Source organism: Montipora foliosa, chromosome 13 (genome assembly GCF_036669935.1).
Source record: "Montipora foliosa isolate CH-2021 chromosome 13, ASM3666993v2, whole genome shotgun sequence".
Lineage (NCBI taxonomy): Eukaryota > Metazoa > Cnidaria > Anthozoa > Scleractinia > Acroporidae > Montipora > Montipora foliosa.
In genome coordinates this window covers 15,431,489-15,458,988 of record NC_090881.1, presented here as the reverse complement: position 1 = coordinate 15,458,988, position 27,500 = coordinate 15,431,489, and the positions used below count along the sequence as shown (strand labels likewise).

General features: G+C 38.7%; 1 protein-coding gene across 2 annotated transcripts in view; it reads left to right on the top strand.

Annotated features, from left to right (window-relative positions):
• The window catches only part of LOC137982562 (tyrosine kinase receptor Cad96Ca-like), a 33,536-nt gene that overhangs the window by 5,096 nt on the left and 940 nt on the right, over window positions 1–27,500 (top strand). The window contains exons 3-17 of one of the 2 annotated variants that reach the window (XM_068829680.1): window positions 9,533–9,775; window positions 11,329–11,595; window positions 12,984–13,274; window positions 15,131–15,430; window positions 22,068–22,097; window positions 22,711–22,844; window positions 23,306–23,564; window positions 23,972–24,082; window positions 24,422–24,612; window positions 25,327–25,449; window positions 25,559–25,629; window positions 25,844–25,884; window positions 26,037–26,133; window positions 26,237–26,336; window positions 26,855–27,500. The exon at window positions 26,855–27,500 is cut by the window's right edge and continues 940 nt beyond it. In XM_068829680.1, coding sequence (XP_068685781.1) covers window positions 9,670–9,775; window positions 11,329–11,595; window positions 12,984–13,274; window positions 15,131–15,430; window positions 22,068–22,097; window positions 22,711–22,844; window positions 23,306–23,564; window positions 23,972–24,082; window positions 24,422–24,612; window positions 25,327–25,449; window positions 25,559–25,629; window positions 25,844–25,884; window positions 26,037–26,133; window positions 26,237–26,336; window positions 26,855–26,923 — 2,190 coding nt within the window. In that variant the 5' untranslated portion in view covers window positions 9,533–9,669 and the 3' untranslated portion in view covers window positions 26,924–27,500. Of the gene's footprint in view, window positions 1–9,532; window positions 9,776–11,328; window positions 11,596–12,983; window positions 13,275–15,130; window positions 15,431–22,067; window positions 22,098–22,710; window positions 22,845–23,305; window positions 23,565–23,971; window positions 24,083–24,421; window positions 24,613–25,326; window positions 25,450–25,558; window positions 25,630–25,843; window positions 25,885–26,036; window positions 26,134–26,236; window positions 26,337–26,854 lie in introns of those variants that run through there. The other variant, XM_068829681.1, reaches the window with a different exon arrangement.

Here is a 27,500-nt window from a genome sequence, read left to right as displayed (position 1 = left end):
TTAACCTTTAAATACAAATGCGAACGAGAGGATTATAGGCTGGTTAGACGCTCAAAACCAAGAAACTCATTTTATTCGGCTATTCAAAGATAAGGATACTCAATACATTATTTATAACGAATGATGGATTGTATGGTAGTGTGTAAGAACGAGAAACGTCATCCACCTAGCTTTCTCGAGTCTTCTAATCTGTTATGGAGGGATTCTAAAACGTACAAATCCTTAGCAACATCCAATTTTCATCTGCCATGAAGCTTATAAACGTAGTCTTTGAGAAATAAAATGGGTGGTGTCGTTTTGTACAACAGTCAATATACCACAGAGCGAGGGTTGTGTGGGGAGGGTGGGGATGTTGGATCGTAATTTAAAGCTTAAGAAACTGAAGCGTGTTCGAAAATCTTTCGGCATCTGGTGTAAGGTAATGACATTTCTGGAGATTTAGTGGTAACGAAGAATCCTGAAATTGAATATTTCTGCGTCACGAGAGCGACATGTACAGAGCCTGGGTTGCAGTAAGTATAAGTGATGGATTCTGGGTAGTGACTGTGGTGTATGTTAGCTAGGTATAGCACATGATTAGTCATTCCAGGTCGACACCTATTACCAATTTTCGAGACTTTAAACATGTAAAGCTTTTGTAGCCTGGGTTCTTTATTTCTCTCACTGGCCCGTGTCTGTTACCCAGATTTGACAGGTTTTCATTGGGCGGCCCTTTGAGTATTCGTCCTCTAGATGTTACGAACGCCAATTCAGTGCTTGCTGTGGCTTTTCTCTAATAGTCATCTTTGCAACGTTACACCGGTGCTCAAGTGCTGATCCATTCTAGGCATAACTTGTAGTTGAGCTTCATTTTTGGTTTTTTATTTGGTTCGACAAAGGAAAACGGAGTTCATAATCCTGGGCTCTCTGTGGTTTCAAGGATGACCTTTTTTGAGATTTTTTCGTCGACCGTCTGCATTTTTTGCGTCATGTTGAATGGCGTCATACGTCAGATGCGCAAAGGCCATCGGGCACCTCAAGGTTTTCGTAGTAGTCTTAGGAAGTCTGACAAACTGGAGACTACCTCGTGGCTTTCATAGTAGTGTAGTTTAAGTTAAGGAAAGCTTGATTAGTTAATGTGACCTGTCGAACTATAAGTTGACAAGTAGGATACTCGTCTACGAATTGGAAGTACTGTTTACGTGTTGCATGGACAGCCCACGTATTACGTAGTGGAAACTAGTACTTTTTAATGGGATTTAATGTAGTATTCTAAACGCCTAGTTCCTCAGGATTTATTTAAGTATTGATATGTAAGTAAGGCATTAAGCTCACTTTCGAATTAGAGTTTTTACTAAGACGGAAACATCATATGCTCCCTCACATATTCCAGAACCCAAATTTCGTCCCTACGGACGCGCTCCATATTTCATGATTACTCCTAGTCTTTTGCATTAATAATTTGTTATGCAATTAGATACCTTTAAATCCCAAAGTGTTTCATTGTCATCCATCTTCCTTCGCGCGCTGAGCAGTCGACCACAAATTTCCTCCATCGAAGGCAGCCTGGAGTCATCTTCAACAGCTGATTGTCATATAGCAGACTATCAGGATTCCCAGAAGAAAATGAATAAAATGGGTGAACAGGGTTCGCTGTCTTCCGGGTTTCCTCCTCCCATAAGAAAGAACGTACATTGCAAATTATCCGACAGGCTCATATTCAGGCAAGCGGAGCACGTGACCAAGGAACCTCAATAGTCGAAGCCTGACTATTTCAAAAAGGGGATTTGTTTCTGTGAGGCTGTAGATGGTAGCATATGGCACTCTGTCGATTCCCCTGATGTTCAACATGATTCTATAACAGGAAGTCCCAAAAGAATTGATTTTGTTATCTGTGTCCCTAGAGATGACCCATGACTCGCAGCCATACATTAATACTGTAATGTAAGTTGCGTTGAACAGACTTATCTTGGTGGAGATAACTAGAGAGACTCTTTCATAGGCGCGCTAATTTCCAAAATGCTGTCCAGGAAAGAGCTTTCCCTTTCTTCAGTTCACTGGCGCTTGATGTCATCGTGGAACCACGGTATTTGAAGTCGGTCACATAATTTATGGGGATTCTATACACTTGCATCGGGAGCTGCCGATGACAGTTAATGGTCATAAACTCCTTGTTGGGTACACTCATGACAAGACCGAGGTCTGCTGACTCATCAGCAGTTTTGGTGAGCTGGGACAGGGGCCCGTGACATTGAGGATTCCAGGAGGGTGATGTCATTAGCGAAGTACAGGTCAATCAGCATTTAGCTGGATATCTTCTCGGTTACCACTCCAGAGTCAGGAGCAGATGCCCTACCCAAAAGAATAATGAAGAGGAAGGGGGCCAAAATAGAACTCCTGTTGTTACATCAAAGGGTTCGGAGATGCTTCCATCCACCATTAAAGCTCTGCTGGAATTTCTGTAAAGAACCTGTTTGGCGCTGACTATAGCTTTAGGGATGCCGTAGTTTCGCAGTACTGGGAACATAGCTGTTCTGTTGATTGAATGAAAGGCTTTCCTGAAATCCATAAAGGTAACAGTAAGTGTGAGTTGGTATTCTCCGAAACGTTCCATGTTGTGCACAGCTTCTCCCTGGTTTAAAGACAGCTTAATTTTTCCTGATAAAAGGATCTTCATGTGGTCAAATTCTTTTTAAGAAAATCTTATTGTACCTTTGCAGCAATGCACATGAGAGAAATTCATCTGCAGTTTGTCATCAGCGTCAGGTCACCTTTCTTGGGTAACGAAATGATAACTAACTGCAAAATGCTTGGCCTTGAAGTGCCTCAGCAGTTGTGGCACAGTCCAAAGCTGTTGCTTTGCTTGTTTCCATGGCTGCAATTGCTTCAGCGGTCTCCTCTAGAGTTGGGGGATCAGTGTTTATCGCGATAGGAAGGTCTTTTGTTACTGGAGGGGGTGGTTCTGAGGGTATGATCCTATTGCGGCACGGCATTTGGTTCGAGGAATGCGTTTCCATTTTTCCCACAGGGTATTTCATTTTTCGTATCCAGCAATGCTGCTAGTTTGTGTATTAGATATCCATTCCTTGCTGTATTAGGTGTGAAGTAGTATTTCAAAAAAGCGAGTTGGAGGGTTTCATCAGGTTTCCAAAAGCGAGAAAGCATTTGGAACCACGAGGCCACAGGCTGAGTGGTTTTATTGTTTTCGAGCGTTTGAAAACCTGATGAAATCCGAACCACGAGTTTTTGAAATTACTTTTCGAACAAATAAAATTAGTTTCAATTATCATTTGAATAAATTTTCTGAATTGAAATATAATTTTTGGTACGCGGAATGTCACCTAGTTGATGCGTGCTGGCTTCTGATATAATAATTTCATTGGTATAAGCATTCCACGTTGTTACCTACTAATTGCATCATGGTTGTGAGTTCTGAAAAGTAGGCATAACGACCTTCTTGGTATTTGACACCCTTACGTTTAGGAGTAGTATACGAAGCGGGGCAATACGGGTGGACCGGGCGGATCTATCCACATCTGTGGTTAGCAATAAAGTGAGAAGAGGTAGACGAAGCGAAGACCGTCACTTTGATTTGTTGTATCAAAGGAAGGATAAAGGGTGCTTAGCGAATACGAAAATATATACATTTTTCGAGCAAAATACTTTAAAAGATTGACTGCAGGCATAAATTAAGTACAGATAATTAATGATGTTCTCAACAATTTATTTAAGAATTAAAAAGTAAAAGTTTAACTACCCAAGAGTTTCTCAATACATGGTCCAGGTTTTTCGATATTTTCCAGCTTGGATGTTTTGACTGTGTAAAAAGTTCCGTTACTATCGAATGGGATCGGTGAGGCACTTCTCCTAGGAGCAGCTCCGAGCAAATCTGAGCCGACCCCTGTAGGGGGAGCAACTGGAAACAACAGATTTTCTCCGAACAAATCTGAGCAGACCCCTGTAGGAGAAGCAACTCCGAGCAGCTTCGAGCAAACAGGGGCCCCCCCGGCCTTATGTCCCTAACCCTAACCTCGTGACTATTGGTAAACAAAAAAGAACCCGATTGCAGGTCATATAATTGCTTATAAGCATGCCCCGTGCCATAAGTGCCCTGCCCAAATACGCCGGGATATAATTCAGGTATTTAGAGGCCCTAAACCTCCGGCGGAATCCAGAATAAATATTCTAAGGTTTAGTAAGCGAAAAAGGGGGCCACTGGCAAAATTGACAGAAATACTAGAGCCAGTGATGCCTAATGCAAAGGAATTCAAATGATTAACTGAACAAGAGCCTGAAAGCCAGCACATAACCAAGGAAACCACTAGAGCCGAAAAGACTATTGGGATTACGGCCAGATGTTGAGTCTTCTTGACCATACCTTACAACATGGTCCATCGCGAATTCGCCAAAAGTACTAGTAAGTAATAACCAAAACGGGGAGGAAGGCCACAGGGCAGTGACCAAGGTTCCAGTGCACTTTTCGATGTTCATAAATCTCAGAACCCTGCAAACGATAGCGACGGGAGGTACTTACAGACAGTTCTCCCCCACAAGATCTCCAGGCCTGAACAACTGGGATTCCAAAACCTCGCGTAATATTTGAGCAGCTTTGTATTGTAAAAATTCGCAAAACAGTAAACTGTGTTCGATCACCACAAATTCCCGATCTCATCGCAGATGAATATCCGCCAAGCGTCATAGTCATTAAAACGGCTTATTGCATCATCTCTGTGGCTGAGCGTACAAGGGACCCAGTGTACACCCACCTCTACCGAATTCTCGAAGCAAAAACTAAATATGTCGATTACGATACTATGTAGATCTAGCTTCATGCTGCCTCCTTGCACGATATGAGCCGCGTCTTGGTTGTCGGTATACCAAAACCACCGCATCATTGCTAAGTAGCTTAGGGAAAGATCAAATATAAAACTTGATGGCTTCGAGGTTTCTCCTAAAAGAACTCCTTCTTGCCTTTTCCGTATTCCACATCTTGTGGCCAACAACTTTAATAACTGAGCCACATTCTGTAGCAGCAGCAACGGAATAAAGAAACCTACTAGGTTTCTTGTGCAACAAAACAGTTCTTTCTGCTGACGAAAAAGTAACTTGCTAAACCAGAAATACAGCTAATCTAAACAGTATTGGTGAAGTAATATTCAAAAGTTGAGTCCCTATACTGCGCACAAAGATTGCTCATAAGGCATTGTCCTCTCATAATACGACACAAGCCACAAACTACTGGACTGATATAAATAATTTGACTGGTAAATGACAGCCAATTGTCGAGCCGTGATATTATGAGTTGATTCAATGATGTTCTCTAGAGTAACATACAACTTATTCCAAAATAGCCGCTGAAAAATGCGCAAACAAATTGACCCTTGTTGCCTCGTTCAAGATAAAATATCCTTTTGAATTTTAAGCTTAAGAACGAAGCATCAAGGGCTAATTACTCGGGCTTTCCGAAGGAAACGCTCGAGGTATAAAATAAGCTTCATTTTTTGCGTTCAGTCACAAAACGCAGTTCAACTACAGCGCATGAGTGTCCGCATGAGTGAAGTGTACGCGCATGCGTAGAATAAGCACATGGTTTAAAGCAATGGCTGGCTTCGTGGAGGTTTCGTTGCTGGGTGTACGAGAAAGAAATTCGATGGCTTTTACGCTCGATATACGTACAAAGTAACACACCGTTCGGGGTAGACCCACACGAAAACTTGTGGAGCGTTTTCGGAACGGGTCGGTCCGCCAACTGTACAAGAGATCAATTTACGACCGATCCTTTACGAGTGAACCTTCTGTAGAGAAATATCAAGCGAAACATGCTATATCAAACGAGCTATCTCATATTATGTTTACATGTAAACACAATCGTGTATTTAGACGTGATCGAGAACCCAGTAGCATACCAGGATCTACTCTGAAACGTCTGAGAAGCAAGACCAGAAAACTGAAGGAATTTGTTTATGGGCGTATTCGTCCAAGCATACCAAAGTCTTCTAGGCTACGTCGTTATGTGAAGGTTAGAACAGTTACAAAGAATGTTTGTAAGCTTAATACGAAGAGGGTAAGATTAAATGAAGTCACACAACATAAAAAGAAGTATTTGTTGAACTGTTCCGTGAGGGTATATCAAAGAATAATTAAATTGAAGTACAGAGCAAGTCGGTATTTATCAGTGTTTTCTTGTAATAGACCTATGTGTCTTTATAAGAGTCAGACCCACTTATCAAACTATGTAAATTTCAACTCAGTGCAGATATATATAGAGAAAAACCCTGGTCCCACTCCAAGGTACACTGACCCTAACAAAACAATAACGGCACCATATAACCAAGCTAATGGTCCTATTGTGTTGCAATGAGTTTATGCTCTTTGATTTACAGTAACAAACAAGGAATGAATTCTGCTAATGATCTCGTGTCAGTAATGAATATTGGAAATCAGTTGTATTCAAGTTTGTCTCAGTTAACCAGACAATCGTTTGAAATGCATACCCACACTTTTAAATGTGTTCGAGAATGTCTATGACCTTCAATATAGTGAAAGCGTCACTGGTACTATTCATCAAGAAACTACAATAGAAGGATATCAGTACTGTACCTCCATAGATAGAGCCTTTCAATATCTTATATCTGAAAATTTCAACGATTTTATCTTGACAATAGGCTATACTACAGTTGCTATCTATTATAATGGTATGCAAGGGATACTTATGGTAGAACCACCCTCAAGGTACATGTGTGCTGCTTGAAGTATCACTGAATAGCTTAGTACATTATTTTCATAGTATACATAACAATGATCCATTTGAGTTGAAAGGGGTGAAAATTAATGAAACCCAAAATAGTACCCTTTTTCAGAGTCATGCCTGTGAAACCAGAAAGTTCAATGTGAGTTGTGCTGTGGCTATCTATTCACTCCGCTACTCTGTAATGAAATCATGTAGTTATTGGAATTCAAACACATTATCTAATGTTATTCAGTATGGCAAAATATTATATGAAAATCTATCATCTTTAAACAAGTATTTACCATCAGATCATTTGCCAAAAACTGTTGGTGTTTGTGGAACTGAAGTAAGTTTAAATCTTAAAAGTGATTGCAGTGAAGGAATATTGTCTGATTCAGATGACAGCATATCATTTCTCGAAAATCTTGTAAGAGATAATGGTGATTGCACAGGGTTTTTGATGCGGTTTTCATTTTTTTTGCAATGACATGTACATGTATTTTTAAACACACAAAAAGGTCAAAATATGTGTATTCCCTCTTGATATTTAATGAAAGTCAAATGCCTGTAATTGAATTTACTAAAACCATAAGAAAAGGAACAATCAAAGAAGAGAATGTTATTAGAAAAAAACAAGCAAGGGATACTGCAAATAAACTTGAATTACAAAAGAAATGAGCAAGACAATACAAAACAATGGTGGATTCAGCCACAAAGACAAACAAGACTTAGCAAACAAGCAGAAAAATACAAAACTAAGGATGCAGCAAAGAAAGAAGAATTACTTCAGAAACTAAAACAAAAATACTATAGTAATAAGGGTAAAAATGTGGATTCATGCATTGAAACATTAAGAAAGAAGATAAAGGAAGGTCCATATTATATATGTTGTGTGTGCAATAGGATGCTCTATAAAAAATCTGTATTGAAATTGATCACAACTAGGTACCCTTCTCAGCATCTTTTTGATGTGCAGATGTCATTTGATGGAAAACTTTATATCTGTAAAGCATGTCATTCAAAAGCTATTTAAGGAAAGGTTCCATGTCAGGCAACTGTTAACAATTTATATGTTGATGTTGTACCAACTGAACTTGAAAGTCTTAAAAAAACTAGAGCAAATTATGATAGCACGAAGGATTGTATTTGAAAAAATAGTAGTGATGCCCAAGGGACAACAAAGAAAGATCAAAGGAGCAATATGTAATGTACCAGTCGATCGTGATCAAACATGTAACATAGTGCCTCGGCCCCCTGAAAGATCTGGTATCATTCTTTTGAAATTGAAAAGAAAAATTCAGTTTACAGGTCATGTTTATTTTGAAGCAGTTAGACCAGAAATCATAATGACAACACTCGATTGGTTAAAAGCCAATAATATCCTTTACAAAGATATACAGAATGTTAGTACAGAACTGACAAAGTATAATGAATGACAACATTGACAACACAAACTCGTTACCAATAAACTTTCAAAACAATAGTGCAAATTCTTGAAAATCTTTTAAATGTAGGAACAACAGGAAGTCCAAAATGAAGAGGAAGTGGAAGACCCTTTAAATGAGCATAGGTCACCTGCCAATGAGACATGTCTACAGTCAGTCATTCCAGATTACCCTATAATTACTGGGGAACATAACTCCAATAGCTCTATAGGTAAAGAAATTTACAATATAGCCCGGTTTGACATGACCAGATTCTTTTTTTGTCCTTGACCAAATACTGTATAAACTTATATGTGGGATAAGTTGATGGAATCTCTTTCAATAGTTTTGTTCTGTTTACTCTCCATAATCTTAAAATGGATGATGCAAGAGTTTATGGTTGCATGATTTGTGCAAAAACTCCTGGTGTCTCTGCATTTGATAATGTAATGCTAGTTGTTGAAAGTGAGTAAGGTGATATTGATTAATATTAAAATTGTTATTAACACTTTATCATTATTCTAGACTGTGTGTTTCAAGAAAATTAAAAGACAATTCTAAACACGTTAGGCATAATTATAAAATCCTCAATGCATGTTAATGAATTACTACTTATTGATTACCAATAGAAAAAAACATACTTAGCCTTGTATTAATTTTGTTATGCAAATTCCATTAACAACAAAACGTATTTATGTGAATTTCCATACATTATTAGAGAAGAGAAATTACTGGAAAGTGTTAATTACAAAGTGGTAATGCAAGAAATGGAAAACTCTTCATTGCGAGAAGGTTTGCATTACGCATTTAGCATGTGTGTAAAAGAGCAACACAAATACATCTACAGTACATTATTAGAGAAGACATTTACAATACAAATACAACAACAAAAATACATTTACAATACTTTATTAGAGAGGAGCAATTGATGAAAAGTGTTAACTACAAAGTGCCAATGCAAGAAATGGAAAAACTCTTTATTGCATAAAGGTTTGCATTATGCATTTAGCATGTGGGTAACAGAGCAACACAAATATTTAAAAAAAAATGAAAATGGAAATTTTCCTAGCTCTCTGACACCACCATGAAAAATGAAACTGAGATAACAATCCCTTGTGCTTCATCTTGGAAAAAAAAAAACTTCAGAGGCACCTGTGTACAAGGATTTTATACCTTTCTAAAACTTGGGTTCCTTTTTTGAATACCGTTTGCATTTCACCCACACTTCATTATATGTTTGCATTTGTATTACACTGCACCTATGAACGCATCCCCTTTCGAACTGAAACGCAGGCATTATCCTCTCTATATGTTGCATACAGTGGATCAACCTTTCGTCCTACTGCCCATGCAGGTTAATTTCTTGTGGTGTTGTTCCTCTCATATTTATTTTATACAGGTCCACCAAACATCACTGATATCTCTGCTGATCAAACTGTTAAAGAGGGAAACGACTTGACCCTCAACTGCACAGCAAGTGGTAACCCTGCTCCCAACACCACTTGGATAAAACTTACTGATAACAGTATTGTCACAATGCCACTGACAAACATCAGAAGGACAGATGAAGGGGGATACAGATGCTCTGCTTATAATGGTGTTGGAAACCTAGCTACAAAAGATGTCTTCATCACTGTATACTGTAAGTGCCTAGTATGACCAACTTTTACTAATTGTAATTACTGCCACGTTACACAAGATAGATTTTTTTTGTCATGGATTGATACTTGCAGCAACACTGGGCTTTGCCTTGTAGGAAAGGTTAAGTGAAACAATTTTCTTGAGGAAAGCCGGCCCCGTCTTTGAGTGGACTTGTGGAAGTGTTATTTTTTCGATCTATCTTTAGACAATTGAGTCAGTGTTGTTCCCTCACCTACTTTTCCCAAAGATGGTATGAAGAGATCATATTTTAAATGTGATTTTGAGCAATTAATAGAATGAATGCAGTGCTCGCGTCACAGCTAGCAGAAGAAACAGTTTAGGTTCAATTGCGAGAGTGGATTATAAAAAATTATGCCCCAGCACTAAAAAGCCCAATCACCATCGTACAAGTGTATTCTTGATTGAACCAAAGAATGGAGGCTGGTTAATGCTGTAGATAATTACAAATAATGGTTGGAAGTACTATATTTCTCCCACGTGCAACAAAGACAAGCCCATTGGTGAGAATTCTCCCTGTTTGTTACCTTTTAAGAAACGAACAACCGATGCTTTCCACATACCTTATTGTGCATTGAAATTGAACTCTTGCACGTTGCTGTTATGAAGGAAATGTATAAGAGGCTCTTGGCTAGTTGCGAACAACTCCAATACAAATCCTAGGAAGGGAATTTTTACACGATCTACTTTTAGAATGCCTTTTCCGCAAAAAAAAAAAAAACAAACAAAAAAAACAAGCAAACAAACAAAGGCAGTTTTGGTTCATTGGCGCCATGACGTGAAGTTAGTTAGTTTGTAACAGGCTCCTATGGAAATTTTGAGAGTACAGGTAATTAAAATTCAAGAATTAATATTCGATCTATTGCCTGTTAATTGCTGCTGCAGTACACTTTCAGATTTCTAATTGTTATCCAGAAGATAATGTATAGATCGATACAGTGTCTAATAAACCAAGGTGTCTTCCTTTGTAGTTTTGCCATCTCATTTTTGTCATGTCCCTTGAGAACACTATAATAATTAACCCGTCACAAGTGGAATCAAAACACAAATATGCAATATGCAAATCACCAATCACGTGAGCCGTATAGAAATCCAAATTACCACATTCCTTCCCTCTAAATCACAATTTATGGGTCCATTGAAAAACTGGTAAGTTAATTCAAAGTTCAACTTCAACAGAAGTACAACATTTTTATTCAATTCTATTTAGGATTCCTTCGTTTAAAAGTGTTCCTTTAGTTTTGACTCCACTCAAATTTCAGCAAACATAATCTTTTAGATAACCAGGCCCAGCCCATTTCCGCTTTGGGCATGACCTCTGAGGACTGGTCTGAACAGGTTTCTAAACAGTGACTGCTGATGATGACTTGACTTTTCCCGAAATGGACCTCCCGGCCAATGAATAACATATATTTATGGTGTCCAAATTCAATGCACTGTGATGATTTTTCACCCACTGATTACAACTTCTTCATCAGTTTCAAAGTATCTAAAGATATACAAAACTCTTTTGTTAATTCCTTTTTTTTTCTCCAGATCAACCAAGCATAACCTCAGTAACTACCTTTACAAAACAATCTTGGATTGGACAGAACGTTCTACTATCATGTGTGGCAGATGGTTCTCCTACCCCATCGATCACATGGAAAAAACCAGACGGAACTGAGCTAAGAAAAGTAACATATACAGAGAAAAAAGTGGATGCGCAGATGAAGGCTGATCAAGATTTTGGAAATTATACTTGTGAAGCCAGAAACGTAGTTGGTGCTGCTGCTCCACGCTTGGCGCAACTGAACCAAATAAGTAAGCAATTAGAAAAATACACACATAAGGTCACTGAAAGCGCATTACCAGTATTTTTACGCAATTTGAAATGTGATGCTACTTAACCAGGTAAAAAAAAAGCAATCCTTTTTTTGCTTGGTTCAGGTTTTTTTGTATTGTTTTTAACCAACTTCCTCTTGCCGCCTTTTTCCCAGCTGTTTCATGTTGATTGGACGTAAGCCGACTTCTTTGCTCTGCTGAAAAATGGGTTTTGAGGACTCTCTTCCAAATCACAGTTTCCCCATTGCTAAATTCAAGAAAATCATCGCAATGTTTTTTTTTTTTTTTTACCCCTAATTTTCTCTCTCTCTCTCTCTTGCCGTCAGTCTTTACGATTAAGACTGTTTATGGTTTGATGTCAGGTCTCCATGTATCTCTGTTGCTCGCGGTTGTCTGCCAGGAGTTGACTGGGATCTTCCTCGCTTTCATGTTTCTCTTTGCTACATCTTTGAATCTCAGCCTTGGCCTTCCCTGATTTCGCTTTCCAGAACAGAGTTGTGAATACAGCAGTTGGCGAGGTTGTCGGTCATGATCCATCCTATGAACGTGGCCTAACCATCTTAGGTTCTTTTCAGCAAGAATATCCTCTATAGATGGAAGGTTTGCACGCCTAAGGACTTCAGCATTTGTGATCTTATCATGCCATTTGATGCCTATGATGTCCCTCAATTGCCTCATCATAACAGCGTGCAGTTTCTAAACTTGGGCTCTGTAAATAGTCCACGTTTCTGCACCATATAGGAGGGTTGACAGTACCACAGCTCTGTAGACTTTGCATTTCACCCGGATGGAGACACTCGCCTTGCCTGTCCGTGTCCGGAGTTCCTTATCTATCTTGGAGGAACTGGATACAGTGCTACCGAGATAGGTAAAGTCAGTAGTTTTGACCAGAGGCACTTCGTCAATTGTGATGTCTATCGGCTCAGGTGGAGGGCAGAAGAATTTGACCGGTTGATACATGCATTCTGTTTTCTTGATGTTGATCTTTAGGCTGAACTGGCTTGCAGCCATGGAGAAGCTATCTACTAGCAGTTGCATGTCCGAAGCAGTGTGAGCCACCAGTGCGCTATCATCAGCAAACCCATGATATTAGTCCGCCATAAAATAGGTGCACATATTTCAGAACACTGGGGTCAGCCATTAGTCGTGCCCTTCCTTCTGAAAAGTCTGGGAGTCCATCCATTTAGAGATGATTATGCAGAGGTCAGGACGAATATGTTGCAGTGGCTAGACTATTCTGCACTGGAGCATCTTTATATTCTTATTAACTCTTATTGAATGCAACAAGGAGTTTATTTTCGACAACGCTCTTAGTGTTCTCCATAGGGATATTCTGTTTATTATTAAATATTTTTTTTTTTTTAAAGAGGCACCAGGATCTCTAAGCCTCACTACAAATAACAACGATATCCGTGCGTCTTCGTTGGCAATAAAATGGACTGCACCAGTTGATGATGGGGGAAGTGCTATTACAGGGTACAAGTTGATTATACTACATGATGACAATGTCATTCTGAACGAGACCACAAGTGCTGGCTTTAGGCAATACCTTGTTGGCGGTCTCAACAGAAGCACAACTTATACTCTGAGGGTGTCGGCGATGAATAGGGTGTTTGAAGGAGCTGCAAGTGAAAAGAAAGCGACAACCAAGCACGAAGGTAATTCCGAAGGACTACTTTGACCAGGTGATTTCATTGCTAAAAGCAAACGAAAGTGGAGAGCATGTTTCAAAATGTGTTGAAACATACAAACAGAGTTTCCTTTTTTGTTTTTTTTTCGGAAATGTAGAACATAGTGAAGAATACCTACTTAAACACCGTGTTTAACAACAGTTGTTCCTAGTTCCTATCTGTGTACCCAATTAGTTCCTCTACGTCCTTTTTGGCTTCATGAAGCAATTACACTATTGGCATCGTTTGAATGGACTCTGCCCAAGTGAATTTGCTTCAGTCGCTCCAAGATTTTTGTCAGCATGTGCCCAAGTTTTGTTGCACAAATATTGCAAACATAATAAAACACATTAAATTGCCCTTACAAAACAACACAATACAGTACATATTTAACTGACTACTCCCCATAGGGGATTTTTAGGGTTAAAGACTCTGTGTCGAACGGCATGCTTTGCGTGCGTTTGTTTATGTTTTTATCCTGCTCAATGTAGCCAATGTAGCCTTTCCTACTAGCGAACAAAGAAGACGTTGGCTTGCAGAATAGAGATGAATGTTTCCAATAAACAAAGGAAACCGCTTCTCTAACACTGATCAAAGATAATCGGACAATTCTTCCCCCTATCAGTCAACCTTTGCGCGTGTCTTTCTATTTTTAGAACGAAACGAGTTCGTCGGCCCTGCACGCACTGTTTATAAGGGCCAATCAGAATAAAGTCAGTGTATAACAAAGAAAAAAATAGCAAAAACAATGTATGCAAATTGTGCAAATTGATGTAAATGTGAGTCTTCTGCTGAAAGGTTAGATCTGAAAATCGAAAGATACGCGCAAAAGTTTACTCAAGGATATGGTGCACATGGAGGCTGGGCTCCTGATAAAGCACTTCTTTGGGGTGCGTTCGATTGACCGTATTCCGGAATAGGAAGACATAGAATAGAAGTTTAAAACCCTTCGTTTCTATGAACATTCACATTAGAATTGACAAACACCTGCTAAAATGGTATATTAAACACATCTCTATTATCCTTGTTGCTGCAAAACACCAGACATACCTTTAAAACTCATCATTCCACGTATTTTTATTCTGGAATAGAGTCAATCGAATGCAGCTTTATTGTATTTGATTCTTCGTTGTTGTAAAAGGGGTGCACGTTTGTTTTTATAGCAATATGAAAATGAAATACTATTATTTTGTTTGATACGATACAATTTGTGGCAAATCAGTTATTCATAAAGTCTCTGCTACAACCGGTGCAATCGGGCTTGCTCGTTTTGGTCAATACCAGGGACGTTTGACCCCAACAGAAGCTTTATAAGACACAAAATCATTTCAACCATAGGTGGTCTGATACAATAATATCAAGATTTTCAGGACAGCTTACGTTACGGTTTAACTGCTCAGTTGTCCATTGGTGTTTTTCACCGTTGATATGGCAAATTCGCGGCCGATACATCCAGACATTCCAACCCATTTTGAAGGCCAATAGTGAGTATTTTTCGCGCCCAAAGCGCAATTTATTTTTTTCCCTTGTTTTCACAGTTTCATGATAAATCGGGAGAACCTGGTAATAGTTTTAAATATAGTTTTTAAAAGAGCACCAAGATATTTACGCTAGATGAGGTCAGTTCAGCACTTTATTATGTTGATAGATGGTGGTAAACTCTTACGGTCGTGATATTTTCACAGAAATACAAGGCTTATTACAAGGGAGGTTTCCTTTAGACAGTCATCGGCATTCTGTCTTAACAGCAACCCGTAATATTCTTATTCTTTAAAGGAATTATGCTTGCCATTGCTTAAGGCTCTTGTGTGTGCGTATGTTTTTAATTTCTGTTTATTTTCAAGGAGCCCCAGCCACCGTGGAAATTGTACGTTTGCCTCCTGAAACAAAGAACGTTAGCGTAATAATAAAGTGGAAGGAACCGGAAAGCAATGGAGCACCCATCACACAGTACACAGTCTATCAACGCATTGTAAATAAAAATAATACAGTAGGAGAGTGGAACAAAATAGAAGTAATCAAGGACCTATCACGACGTGAAGTAATTGTGGAATTAAAGAGGAACAAGGTGTATGAGTTTGCTGTGACTGCCACAAACAAATACGGAGATAGTTTACACCAGGGAAAAAAACTTGTATTGGGAGGTAGGTAAAAATCGCAATATATTTGCACGGTGTTGTTCCGTATTGGACCCACCTTTTTTCAAATTAAAGCAAAGTGGCTATAGGCTCTTGCATTGCGAAGCTCTTTTGCACTATTTATAATAATAATAATAATAATAATAATAATAATAATAATAATAACAATAATACCAGTGACTTGGATCCTGCGTGAGGTAAAGGCATCTTATGACTGGGGCCGTAAACAGTACAAGGTTAATCATCTATTGTTCATGGGTTAGGGTTAGGAACGTTATGTGTTCAGCGAGGATATCGGGATGGAATTTGGATTGAAGAAGTGTCATATGGTGTAATGGTTCTCAAGAGAGGGAATGTGGGGAAGAAGAATGGTATAACCCTTCCAGATGGGCACGCAAAGAAACAAATAGACGAGGATGGATACAGATATTTGGGGATTCTAGAATTAGACAGTGTAAAAGAAGGGGAGATGAAGATTCAGCGTAAGAAGGAATATAAGAGGAGACTGAAGCTTGTGCTGAAGAAGTGAAAATTGAATGGCAAGAGGTCGAGACAGCAGAAAGCAAATCGTTATCTTTAAGAAAATTACGTCATTTTTTAATGTCCAAGACATGTTTCGCTTTCGATGTTATGAACATCATCGTCAGTTACAGAATATTTGAAAAACCGTTAGGACTATATAACAACTAGGCGAAACATGCATAATTAATTATGATTAAGTGACAAGAATTACATATTTGACTGAATGGCAAGAATAAGATTCAAGCAATTAACACGTGGGCTGTGCGGTCATGAGATATGGAGCTGAGTATCATCAAATGAACAGACAATGAGTTGAGAACTCTGGACAGAAAGACTAGACAGATCCTGACCATGTATGGAGCATTTCATCTCAAGAGTGATGTTGACAGGTTGAATCTGGCGAGGGCGAAAGGTAGGCGTGCATTAATCAGCTGCGAAGTGACGAAATTAGATTGGGATGATATGTGAAGAATTCGAAGGAGGATCTATTTGGAGGCGTCAAAGCCACTGTTGTCATTGAGTACGAAAAAAGTGTAGAAAGCAAGGAATTCAAGTAGGCGTGGCATGAGGAGAAGTTAAGGAATTGGAAGGGGAAGAATATGTACAGCCAATTTTTGAGAGAAATGCTAGAAACGACAGATGTTGTGAAAACATGGTAATAGTTGAGAAAGGCGGATTTGAAAGTGTAGACTGAGGCCCTATTATGTACTGTGCATGAGCAAGCTCTTTGGACCAACGGCGTTAAACATCAAAAGACGCCAGAGTTCCCCTTGTGTATGTTGTGTGGTGAGAAGGTTGAGAATGTCGATCACGTTTTGAGCGGGTGTAAGACGTTAGGTCAGAATGAATAAAAAAGAAGACATGACGATGTTGCGAAGGCGGTCCACTGGAAACTGTGTGAGAAATATGGATTAGAGCAGAGCAAATAGCGGTATGAGCACACACCCGAGAGTGTAGTGGAGAATGACAGAATCAAGATTTTGTGGGGTGTCAGCATCCAATGTGACCATCTTATTGAAGCAAGAAGGCCTGAAATTGTAATCATTGATAAGGAAGACAAGAACTTATTTGCTGTTGTTGCTATCCCCGGAGATTCAAGACTTAGTGAAAACAGAGGGTGAAAAGAGTGAAAAATACAAAGACCTAAAGAGAGAAATTATGAGGATATGGAATTGGAGAAAGTGCTCGGGTAATACCTATGATTGTTGGCGCCTTAGGTGGAGTAACAACAAAGTTAGGCGACTGGGTTGGGAAACTGGGCGTTACACTCCAAAAAACATTCCTAAAAAATAGGCAAGCAGTGCGTAAAGTTGACAGTCCCTCGAAGCTCGATCTGCAAAACTCGATTATCGATCCTTCATTCTCGAAAATTTCGCGGATCGAGGCTCGAGTCGAGTTTCGAGACCCTCGAGGGCTTTCGAGGAATTTTCCAGAGAATGATGGTAGGCTCTCGAGTGCATAAAACAAAGAAGTTTTCTCTTGATTACAAATGTAATTTTCCACGCGTCTATTCCTGTTTATTTTACGGATCTTTCTTACTGTTGGTTTCCATTATTTTTCGCGTTCGTCAGAAACTCTTGCAAAGCATGTAGATTTCTTTGTTCAATTCCTTTTGAATTATTTCGCGTGCTTAAAAAAATAAAATAAAATAAATTAGCTAGCGTTGTAGGTTTTGCGATATCAATCGGTCGCTTTGTACCCGCGTTGTTAGCTCTCTGCCGTGTGCGCTAGCGGTACGCTGACTACTTCAGAATACTCAAAGTTGATGGCACAAGAATCAGTTGGATATAAATTTAAACGGTCTTCACGAAATTTAAATTTTTTGTACGGCACAGTATCTTGTAACTTTCCGACCTGAATTTACTTTCAAGTTTGTTTACATTTAGCATGTTCGGTTGAGGACGCCGCTGCCGCCAGTTGCAGTTTACCGAAGATCATTTTCAGTGTTATGAAAGTGTTTCCTAGAATTTTTTAGCGTCCGGATTAGGGCTGTTTATCAAAAGTATCCCGGTAATTCAGCAGTTATAAACACTCAAATCAAGAAAGCATGAGCGGTGATTTAAAAAAAGTGCATATAGTAAAAGGGATCGTGAAAAATATTTCGATGCTGTATGCTGTATGCATGTCAAAAGCTTTTGTCTAACGCTATTGTTTCGCTGTCGAAAAGTTTTTTTTTTTTCACCTCGAGATCTCTAATCGAGACCCTGGAAAAAAATTCGAGAGTCTCGAAACTCGGTCCTCGATCCTCGATCCTTTAATCTAGAAACTCGAGCCTCAAAACTCGATCCTCGATTCTCGAAAACATCGAGGATCGCCTTGTGAGCCTGCTTTATAAAAACAAATGTTGATGTAAAATTAAATAAATGTTGATATACAGTTTGAAGGAAGAGCAGAAGGAAGTTTTCAGGAAGTGTCGATACACAATGAAATATTTTGCTATCAGCAACAAAATTTGCGACATAAAAACAACATAAATTTTCAACCGCGGATGTAAAAAGTTACCATCAGCGAAAAACAATTTGGGAGATTTTTGCTACGTTCATTTTTCTATTGTACTTTTGGCTGCACAAGGAAATCGCAAAATCGAAAGTGACGTCGATTTCAGCGGCCGCTATGATCAAGTTATCTAGCTAGCGTGTTTACTAAGAACTGGTCATAAAAAGGATACATCTGCGTCAAAATGAAGTGTTATAAAGTTTGACAGGAAATGTGCAAATTAAACACAAAGATCACAATCGCCCAACTCTTGAGGTTGAATATTGTTTCTGCAAAGTCAAAAGTTCAGTCTCCTAGACGAGGTTATTTATCACCAGTTAATTCCATCGTTTTGGAAATAGCAGCTGCCTTATTGTTCATCAGCGTTACAAATTTTTGCCAATGTTGGAACTAATTTCTTGAAACTCATGTACGCTTCCAACAGACCTGTTTATTTTCATGAGTTGTGCACGCGCTGCGGGTCTATTGTCACCACGGACTTACACTTTTACACTGTTACAACCCGGTGACATAGTGTGTACTGATCTTACAGTGCACTACCACAAAAAGACTGCACTATTAGGAACAGCAAGGATTTTGAGAAAGGTGCTTAATACATAATCTAAGGAAAAGAAATCGTGTGGAACCCTTGGAATTTTGTACATATTAGAGTTTGCTTATCTGATTCTGGTTGAGGCCTGATAATATTAATAGTAGCTTACAATGATCTGACTTAGAAGATATAAAAGCATGTATCAGAATCTCATAATGTTTGAAGGAAATACCTATGAAAAATGATGCGCAGGTGGTAAAATGCAGATTTACTCACGTTCTTTATTTTTTTGTCCATTGCTAACACCATAAAGACAAAAAAACCAATGTTCTTCACCGACTCTGATGGCTGAATTACATCTGATCCAGCAAGGATGGAATCTAGAGAAGGTGATAGGTGGTGGCGGGCATTGAACATATAAGGCCCTCAGTTTTGCAATTGTCAAGTTTCAACTTTTTGGTAGTCATCCATTGAGTGATATCTTTAATGCATAATTATTTCAAGACGCGATTTGGAATTGGGTAGTTCTCTGCAGTTGTGACGTCGTCAGCATAAAAATGAAATATCATGTCGTGACACCTAATAATAATAATAAAAACCTGCTGACTAAGACACAGTTTTAATTTTTACTTGGCTGCACTCAAAAAGGTGTCTTTCTTTTTTAGTATTTCGCCTTGTACATGATGACGTCATATGCTCAAAATTCACAAAATTATTCACATCATTTGCGCATGCCATACTGTTCGCATGTGGGCTTTCTCTACAATTTTTTTGTCCTTTGGGATTTAGCTTATGCTAAAATTTATACCTTTGATTTTCGAATTCGAAGCTTGGTGGTGAAATTAGCTAGTCAGAAGTCATCAAGAATAAGGGCAATTCAAATTTGGAACGCCAATGAAAAAGCATTGGACGGTGAACCGCAAAGCAACGAAGTACATTGCTTTTGGACCAACAAGTTATAAATGAGAATGGCATGAAAACTACAACAGAACATTGGAAATCGAGGACCTCGCAAGGTGACAAGTCGCGTTAATATTGGGCAAAATAGTGTATGATTTTTTAATATTTTATTATTTTTAGTGTTTTGGTGACGGTCACGTAGCAAGCATTAAGATAGTTTGCGGAGAGGGAAAGAATACCGGAAAACTTGTGGCTTTGGAAGATAGGTGACACGGTGCAATGTTTCGGTTTTTCTTGTACCCAGCTAGGTTTAAGTCAAACTCGTTCCCAGGGTCTCTCTTCTCTGCCTGCTTGTTCGTTTTCGTTTCTCTTTCTAATGTTTAACAAAGTGATTCCTAAGCTTGTACAGCGAGTAGACAACATTGGCTTATTTCTGTATCAATAGCTTCGTGTATTAGAATTGTCGTTGTCAAGATATTTGTACAACTGCACGCAGCAAACAGTAGTGTTTAATTTGTAACAAATCGTGAAGTATACCCGGGCGTAGTGTTTGGTGTATTGCTTTATTATAGTGTATGTTTTATAGAAGCAAATTCAGCTTTTTTTTTGTGAACGTCAACGTCCACCCAACATCAAGGGTGTTATCCGTCAAAAAAGGTTAAACGCTTTGTGGGAATTCATCTCTTGTGGGAATAGAACATCAGCTCTTTGAGCTTTTAATTGATTTTAATCTTACATTGTAAGGTAAAGATTGGTTATTTTAAAACAGCGTTGTCAAACGAGTACGCCTTCGCCCAGTGGGAAAGTGTTTTTTGCCTGAGTACCACGTGACCTGCCTGAACCAGGGTCTTTCTTCTCAACGACAAAGGCGGCAGAGAAGACCCTGGGAACGAGGTTGCGTTTTATCTTTTATTATTTATTATTATTATTTTTTAATGTGATACCACCAACAAAGTCTGTCAGTTCTTACATACCAACCCTCTGCATGGATTTTCTCACAGGCACGTTTCCACTAGTTTTAAACACAAATCCGCCTGAGGAAATCACGTTAGAAAAATTATGAATTTTCTGACGTCCTGTTCGAGCTCTTGTGTATTGGATTATTCAAGTTGATTAAATCTTACAGCTGGGACTTTACAACGAGAAACAGAAAGCATTGTCGCTCCTTCCAAAAGCGTTCAATTCCTGGGTTGTCAGTCATATGTAGCGGCTAACTAACTGAAGGGTACTTTGGAATTTGAGGTACTCCACTGCTCGATAATCACACCAATGTGGACATTTTATGATGGGGGTGAATAGGGTTACTTACCAACAAGGATACTCAACTTAACATTACGGGAACGTTTGATGAGGTGCAGGCTACGTCTTGATGGTTGGGTTAAATATTTGTTCATTTCATTTTCATGCTAGTTATGAACAGCTTCTTGAAATCCAGCTTATTCTTCTAAGCCAAGAGAAGATTATGCTTATTTTTTTTCCTCTTTTCGGGTAAGTTTGTATACTTTGATCGACAGGTGTTCCGGAACCTGTAACTATTGTCGAAGATGAGATAGATAGTAACAAAATTACCCTTAGTTGGAACAAACCAGAAGAGAATGGAGCGGCCATCACCCAATACACCATCTACAAAAGAATTGCAAGTGACAAGAAGTGGAAAAACGTTGGAGAAGTAAAGGACATCTCTAATCGTGTGTTCGTTGTCAAAGTGGAAGATAAAAAAAAGCATGAATTGGTTGTTACCGCATCAAACAAATACGGCGAGAGTGTGGTAACTACAGAAAACATCAAGATAGTGGAGATGCCATATGGTGGAGGTGAAGAAAACTGTTGAGATAAACATTTTCCTTTAGAAGGTGTAACTGTATTGAAAAAAACCTCTAATTTAAAGACAAAGATAGACAAAGATTTCTCCTGAAAACTCAGCTTATTTAACGTCCGTAGTCCCTTCAGCTACGAGGATGGTATCAATGGAAGTCTCCCTCCCTCTGTTAGTGCTCCATTTTACGGTGTTTAAAGCTATAGCTGTACGTATCAGAGAAAAGTCCAAACAGACGTTTCAGTCACCGAGGATCGAACTTGGGTTCGCCACGCCGCGCACTAGCCAACTGTGCTACGCCTACTCCTCAAAGGAGGACTTGCCGTCCGTTCCGTCAAACACTGGGACTAACTATGATCATGTATTTTTCCCATTAGGAACTCCAAGGCCTCTGCAAAGTCAGAAAGGTAGGTCCGCTTTTGAGATATAAACCAAAGGTAGATCATTGCTTAATTCCGAACGTAGGGTTCCTCACAAAACTGGATAGTAAGTGTACGATTCAACTGTGCTCAATAACTCTTATTCATTTAACGTACAAAATCATCTGATCATCTTAATAAGTAAAGGAAGCATCAACGATGAAAAGCCAAAAACTTCTCTGAAAAATATACACATACAAATGTTGAGCTAAGGCTAGGTGAAGATTAATAACTGCGAAACAACAGCAGTACTTGCAAGTTATTGTGCATGACTACGATCCATAACGAATTGACAAAGAAAACATGCATGCTCTTTTTCTTTTAGTTTCCTTTAGTTGACTAAAATCACTCTCTCTCACTGCGAAGCGTGAGAAAACGAGCCTTACGTAGACTAGTCAGCGTCTCAACGATGTTCATGAAATCGTCACGAATCGTACTGCAAGTGTATCAAAAAGATTATTTTCCTGCTCTGCGAGTATACCCGAATCCAAAAAAAAAAAAAAAAAAGAAGACAAAGAAACAGTTGTGCTAAATACCCATTGCTCTCAGTGGAAACTTTGTGGTCCTGCATTACAAGTCATTTGTGCTTTCTTTGTGTTAGGTTCTTGTTCTGTTTTGCATATTTTTTACAAGTTATTCATCGTCTTTCTGGTGATCATAATTATTGTTCTCTCCGTGGTGATATGGAAAATGCGCCGTCGTCCTTGTCCAAGATGTGGAGATCTTATACCGATGGTAAGTTGTTAATGAGATCTTGCTAGAAGAAGAAAAGATGTGTGTAAGATGAAACCTGGATTAAGAGAGTTTGATTATGGGTTCTTCAAAGCCAAAGCATTCAGTCTATTGAAGCCCGTTGTAAGCTCGCCAAACTCTCTTTGTAGGCTTAAGGTTGCTATCCCGTTGTTCCATTATATAGTGTATTTGCTACACATCTCTCTTGAAGTAAGTTTATAGTTGCGTGGATGCTTGTAGAATTAAGCTGGATGCACTGGTTCAAGCCCGCTACACTTACCACTGCCCTAACAGTTCCCCTCCTAAATTACTCGTTGCAATGGTTGTCTGTTATTTCAATCATGTTGAAAGCAAATCTTGGGGAGAAAGATGGACGATAATTGAAACAGAGGCTAGCATTGCAGTAGCCGTGAGAGATACAATTAGAGCTTTACTGTCATTTTTTGTGCATTAATTATCACCAGAATCCAGTATCTTTGCAAGTTAAAGACAACTTAGGACTTCCCAGCGTTCTAAATACGAAGGAATGTGCGAGTCAAGCTGCAGGGAGTGGATCTTACATGCCACTTCATCCGTGTGGAAGAAGCTGGGAAGTGAGTCAAGAACATGTTCATGTTATCAAAATCATCGGTAAAGGAGCCTTTTTTCAGGTTGCCCAGGCAACAGTGAAATATGTAACAGAACATCAGGAGGAAACGACAGTGGCAGTAAAAATGCTGAAAGGTTGGTTTCCGCTTATCCTTGACATGTGCTTTCACTCATTTGTTGATACTGCTTTTAAAAGCGCACAATGGAAGCGGTAAACTGGTTTGATAGGGTTTATAAAGTGAGCTTGCTTTGAGACATTGATCAAAGGATATCAGCACTATATATGAAGAAGTACATATCTTTTACTGCTGGCCATGCAGTTTCTCGCTAAATTAATAAAAAAAAATGGCGTTAATAACTGCAATCCTCCATAAGTAAACTTGATCCTCGCGTAACATCATTTGTTCTGTTCCACAATTGGATTATTTTGCTCTTAGCTAAAACAATTCAAAGTACTTACACTTCAACGATTATCTGTTGTAGTACTAGTTTAGCAATCCCGAGTCAACTGCCATCAAGGACTTCTATTCCTTACTTCCTAGTCAATGCTCCTCCGTCAGATAGAAAGGATCTGTTGTCAGAATTGGAGCTGATGAAAAAAATGAAACCTCATCCTCATGTTATCAAACTCATCGGATGCGTCACTGAAAGCGGTAAAACTGACGTCTTCATAATTTGTTGTGCTTTTAAATTTGTTTTGTTTTGTTTTGTTTTCTCTCATTTAAGAAATGAATCAAGCCTATTCTGGTGTAGCTCGAGGCGGGCTAGGGATGGAACTTGGTTCAAAGAATAAGCAAAAGTACACTCAAGAATCTTGAGTCAAGTTTATGAAGAAGTTAATTTCTTTTTGCAACAAGGATCAGTTTCATTCTTCATGATGTAAAACGTGACTAATTTGGATTGGGAATTTTGTCAAGAGAGTGTTGAAAGAAGCTAGTAATTCCTAGGATGAATATGAACACACCATATTTCAGGAACCTTGTTTTCCACAGAACCACTGATGGTCTTGATCGAGTATGTTCCATTTGGAGACCTCTTGGGATACCTAAGAAAGAGCCGAGGACTGAACGACACTTACTATAAGGACCCGGATGTACAACCGGAGACCAATCTGACTTCGGAACAACTGATAAAATTCGCTTGGCAGGTTGCTGATGGGATGTGTTACTTGTGTTCGAAAAAGGTTTGCTCACCAAGGGAAGATCGCCATCAGTCCGCATCCATAAATAGGAAATAAATCTTTAGAATACCATGAAAATACATTTGCAGGATATTCATTATTGCATTGATACTGTAAGTGAAACGGAACTGCAACCAGGCTGACAATGAGACGTAACTGAGCTATGGAAGTTCAGTTTAGTTTAGACAGCTGTAAATGTAACTTAAGAGGTTACAGGTCTTTGAATTGCATCCTTTTTTGCTGCCTTCATGATTCTCCAATTCAGAGTAGCATCAAACTATGGCTGTTGTGAAACATGTCCGTGCACGTAAATTAACACGAATTTAATTGAAAAGAATGTTTGGGTGGGTGATTAAAGCTAAAGGTTTCCCATCGGACGCCTGGGGTGCAATTTCTACTCTTATTACGTACTAGTGGATTTTTCTTCGGTCTTAAAATAGAACAACTTGATTATCTCCTACCGGTTAGCGTTTTCTAATGTCGTGTGTGATTAAAAATCTTTCCTCTATTCGCTGTTGATTGAGGAGACCGCATTACAAGACTCAAACTATGGTCAATTATTAGAAATTGTAGATTCATATGGATGTGTTCCCTCGATAATGAGGCCCACTTAGAATACTTTGACATTTACTGAAGATGGGACGCTTCTGATAGAGTTAATTTCGTCGTTAAATTTACTGTTCTTCTTAATACATGTTCATACTCAATTTCTGTTAGATTGTCCATCGCGACTTGGCGGCGAGAAATGTTCTTGTTGGTGAAGGAGAGAGATGCAAGGTGACAGATTTTGGGATGGCGAGGAATGTGGGCCAGGACGATATTTATACCAAAAAAAGTCGGGTAAAGCTACAACTAAACTTTGCTTTGCGAAAATGCTTTATTTGCTACGATCAAGTACCAGATGTATTCGTCTTCTTTAAGAGTATTCTGTAATTGTCTTCGTACATAGGGTCGTTTACCTGTTAAGTGGACTGCATATGAGGCCTTGCTTTACGGAGTGTACACAACACAAAGTGATGTGTAAGTATATCCGTGTCAGTAAAAAGTTTAAATTATTTTCATTTTGGAAGTGATTGTTGTCCATTCCCGTTTAATTTTGCAGCAGACCTAAATATCTTCCTCCTAAGAGTTGTTGTTACTTCTTTTCTCTAATGATTGTTCCATTTTTGAAATGCATGCTTCCTTACTTCCAGTCTCATTTCCTGCATCTTATTTGTTTCACTCCTTTTTGCAGGTGGAGTTATGGCATCCTTCTTTATGAAATTCTAACAATTGGTACGCTTGAATTTAGAAACGATTTGACCTAATTACAAAAATGTGCACACTTCTAACTGAAAATAGTTCTGCAATCAATATCGCTTACTTAACTGGGCAAATTTCATGTTTTCGTATCAAGTGTTATTTAGGCTGGATCTTTATACCCATAGGTGGATCACCATACCCGGACACAAACGCCAGGCTTATTCCGGATAAAATTCAAAAAGGATACAGGATGCCAAAGCCAAGACATGTGGACAGCAAACTGTAAAATACTTACTTCTCAATTGTAATATTGAGTAATAAGTAGATGAGTTAATGCTTGCATAAACAACCTCCCAATAGTGAAGTAAGAACCTTTTAATTTTAGGTATGAAATCATGATGAAGTGTTGGGAAGAAGACCCAAGTGATCGACCGACATTTGAAAAGCTGAGGAGAACAATGAAGGATATGGAGAGGAATCACAAGGTAAAGACTTAACTTTATTTAAGTGTGTAGTCTTCTAGCCCATTAATTGGGGACACTGTAAACTGACATAAGCAAATTAACTAACTCAAACCAAACGTTGGTTTTTTAAGGAGAGGGGAAAACGGTATTACCAGGAGGAAAACCTTTCGGAGATGAGTAAAACCAATAAACTCAACCCACATATGACGCCAGTCTGGGAATTAAACTCAGGCCACACTGGTGAGAGACAAGTGCTCTCACCACTACGCCAGGGCTAGGATTAATGAAGGGGGTTTCTCCTAACGTTCTGGTCTCCACGAAAACTTGATTAATTCAAACCTACCTGCGCCGAAAAGCCTAGGCTTCCACTGTCATCTATGTTCCATTTTTAATCCCTTTACTCTCACAAGCACTTGTTAATTACCGTATTCCCTCGTTCTCGGCCTTCTTCAATGTTTAAATCAACTAGGGTATGATCTTCTTGGTTTAAACAATTAAGTAAAACTGAAGCTTAACACATTCCAAATTTTCTTTTGCAGACATATGTAAACCTCAGTCAGTACGACACAAGAATGTACGCCAATGTCACTGATCTGACAGCCGAGTAGAATTTTTTTTAAATTTGTTTTTATTATTAGTATTTTTTTATTCCTCCAAACCCTAACTGATACATAATTAAGTAGATAAAGCGTCAAAAAAAGTAATAAACGCACGATAAAAAATTACAACACTTAAATTAATTTACATAGTATAGTGGAAGGAAAGGAGAGGGCCACTTCTACAACTATTGCTGTACCCCTTAAAGTTACGTAATATAACAAAATACGAAATTTTCAATAAAACAGTGAAGGAAAATAGATCATGAAATAGCTCAGTAAGTTATGAAAAAGATAATGTTTCATTAGTATTGAGCAAGGAACCAGTGAGATAGTTTGTCCCTGATGAATTGCGGAATATTATTCCAAAAAGACACTTCCAAAAATGCTGGGGCAAAATCTCCTAAGAATAGATCGAAATGAGGGTATGAAAACTTGATTGGATGATGCACTGCGGGTATTGTAATTATGTAGCGCAGATACAAATGAAACAGGTATATTATGAAACTTTTCATGGTTGAAATAATCAGAAAAAAGGCAAACATGCATGTGTTCAGTTTCACAAAGTAGATGAAGTAGAAAAGCTTAG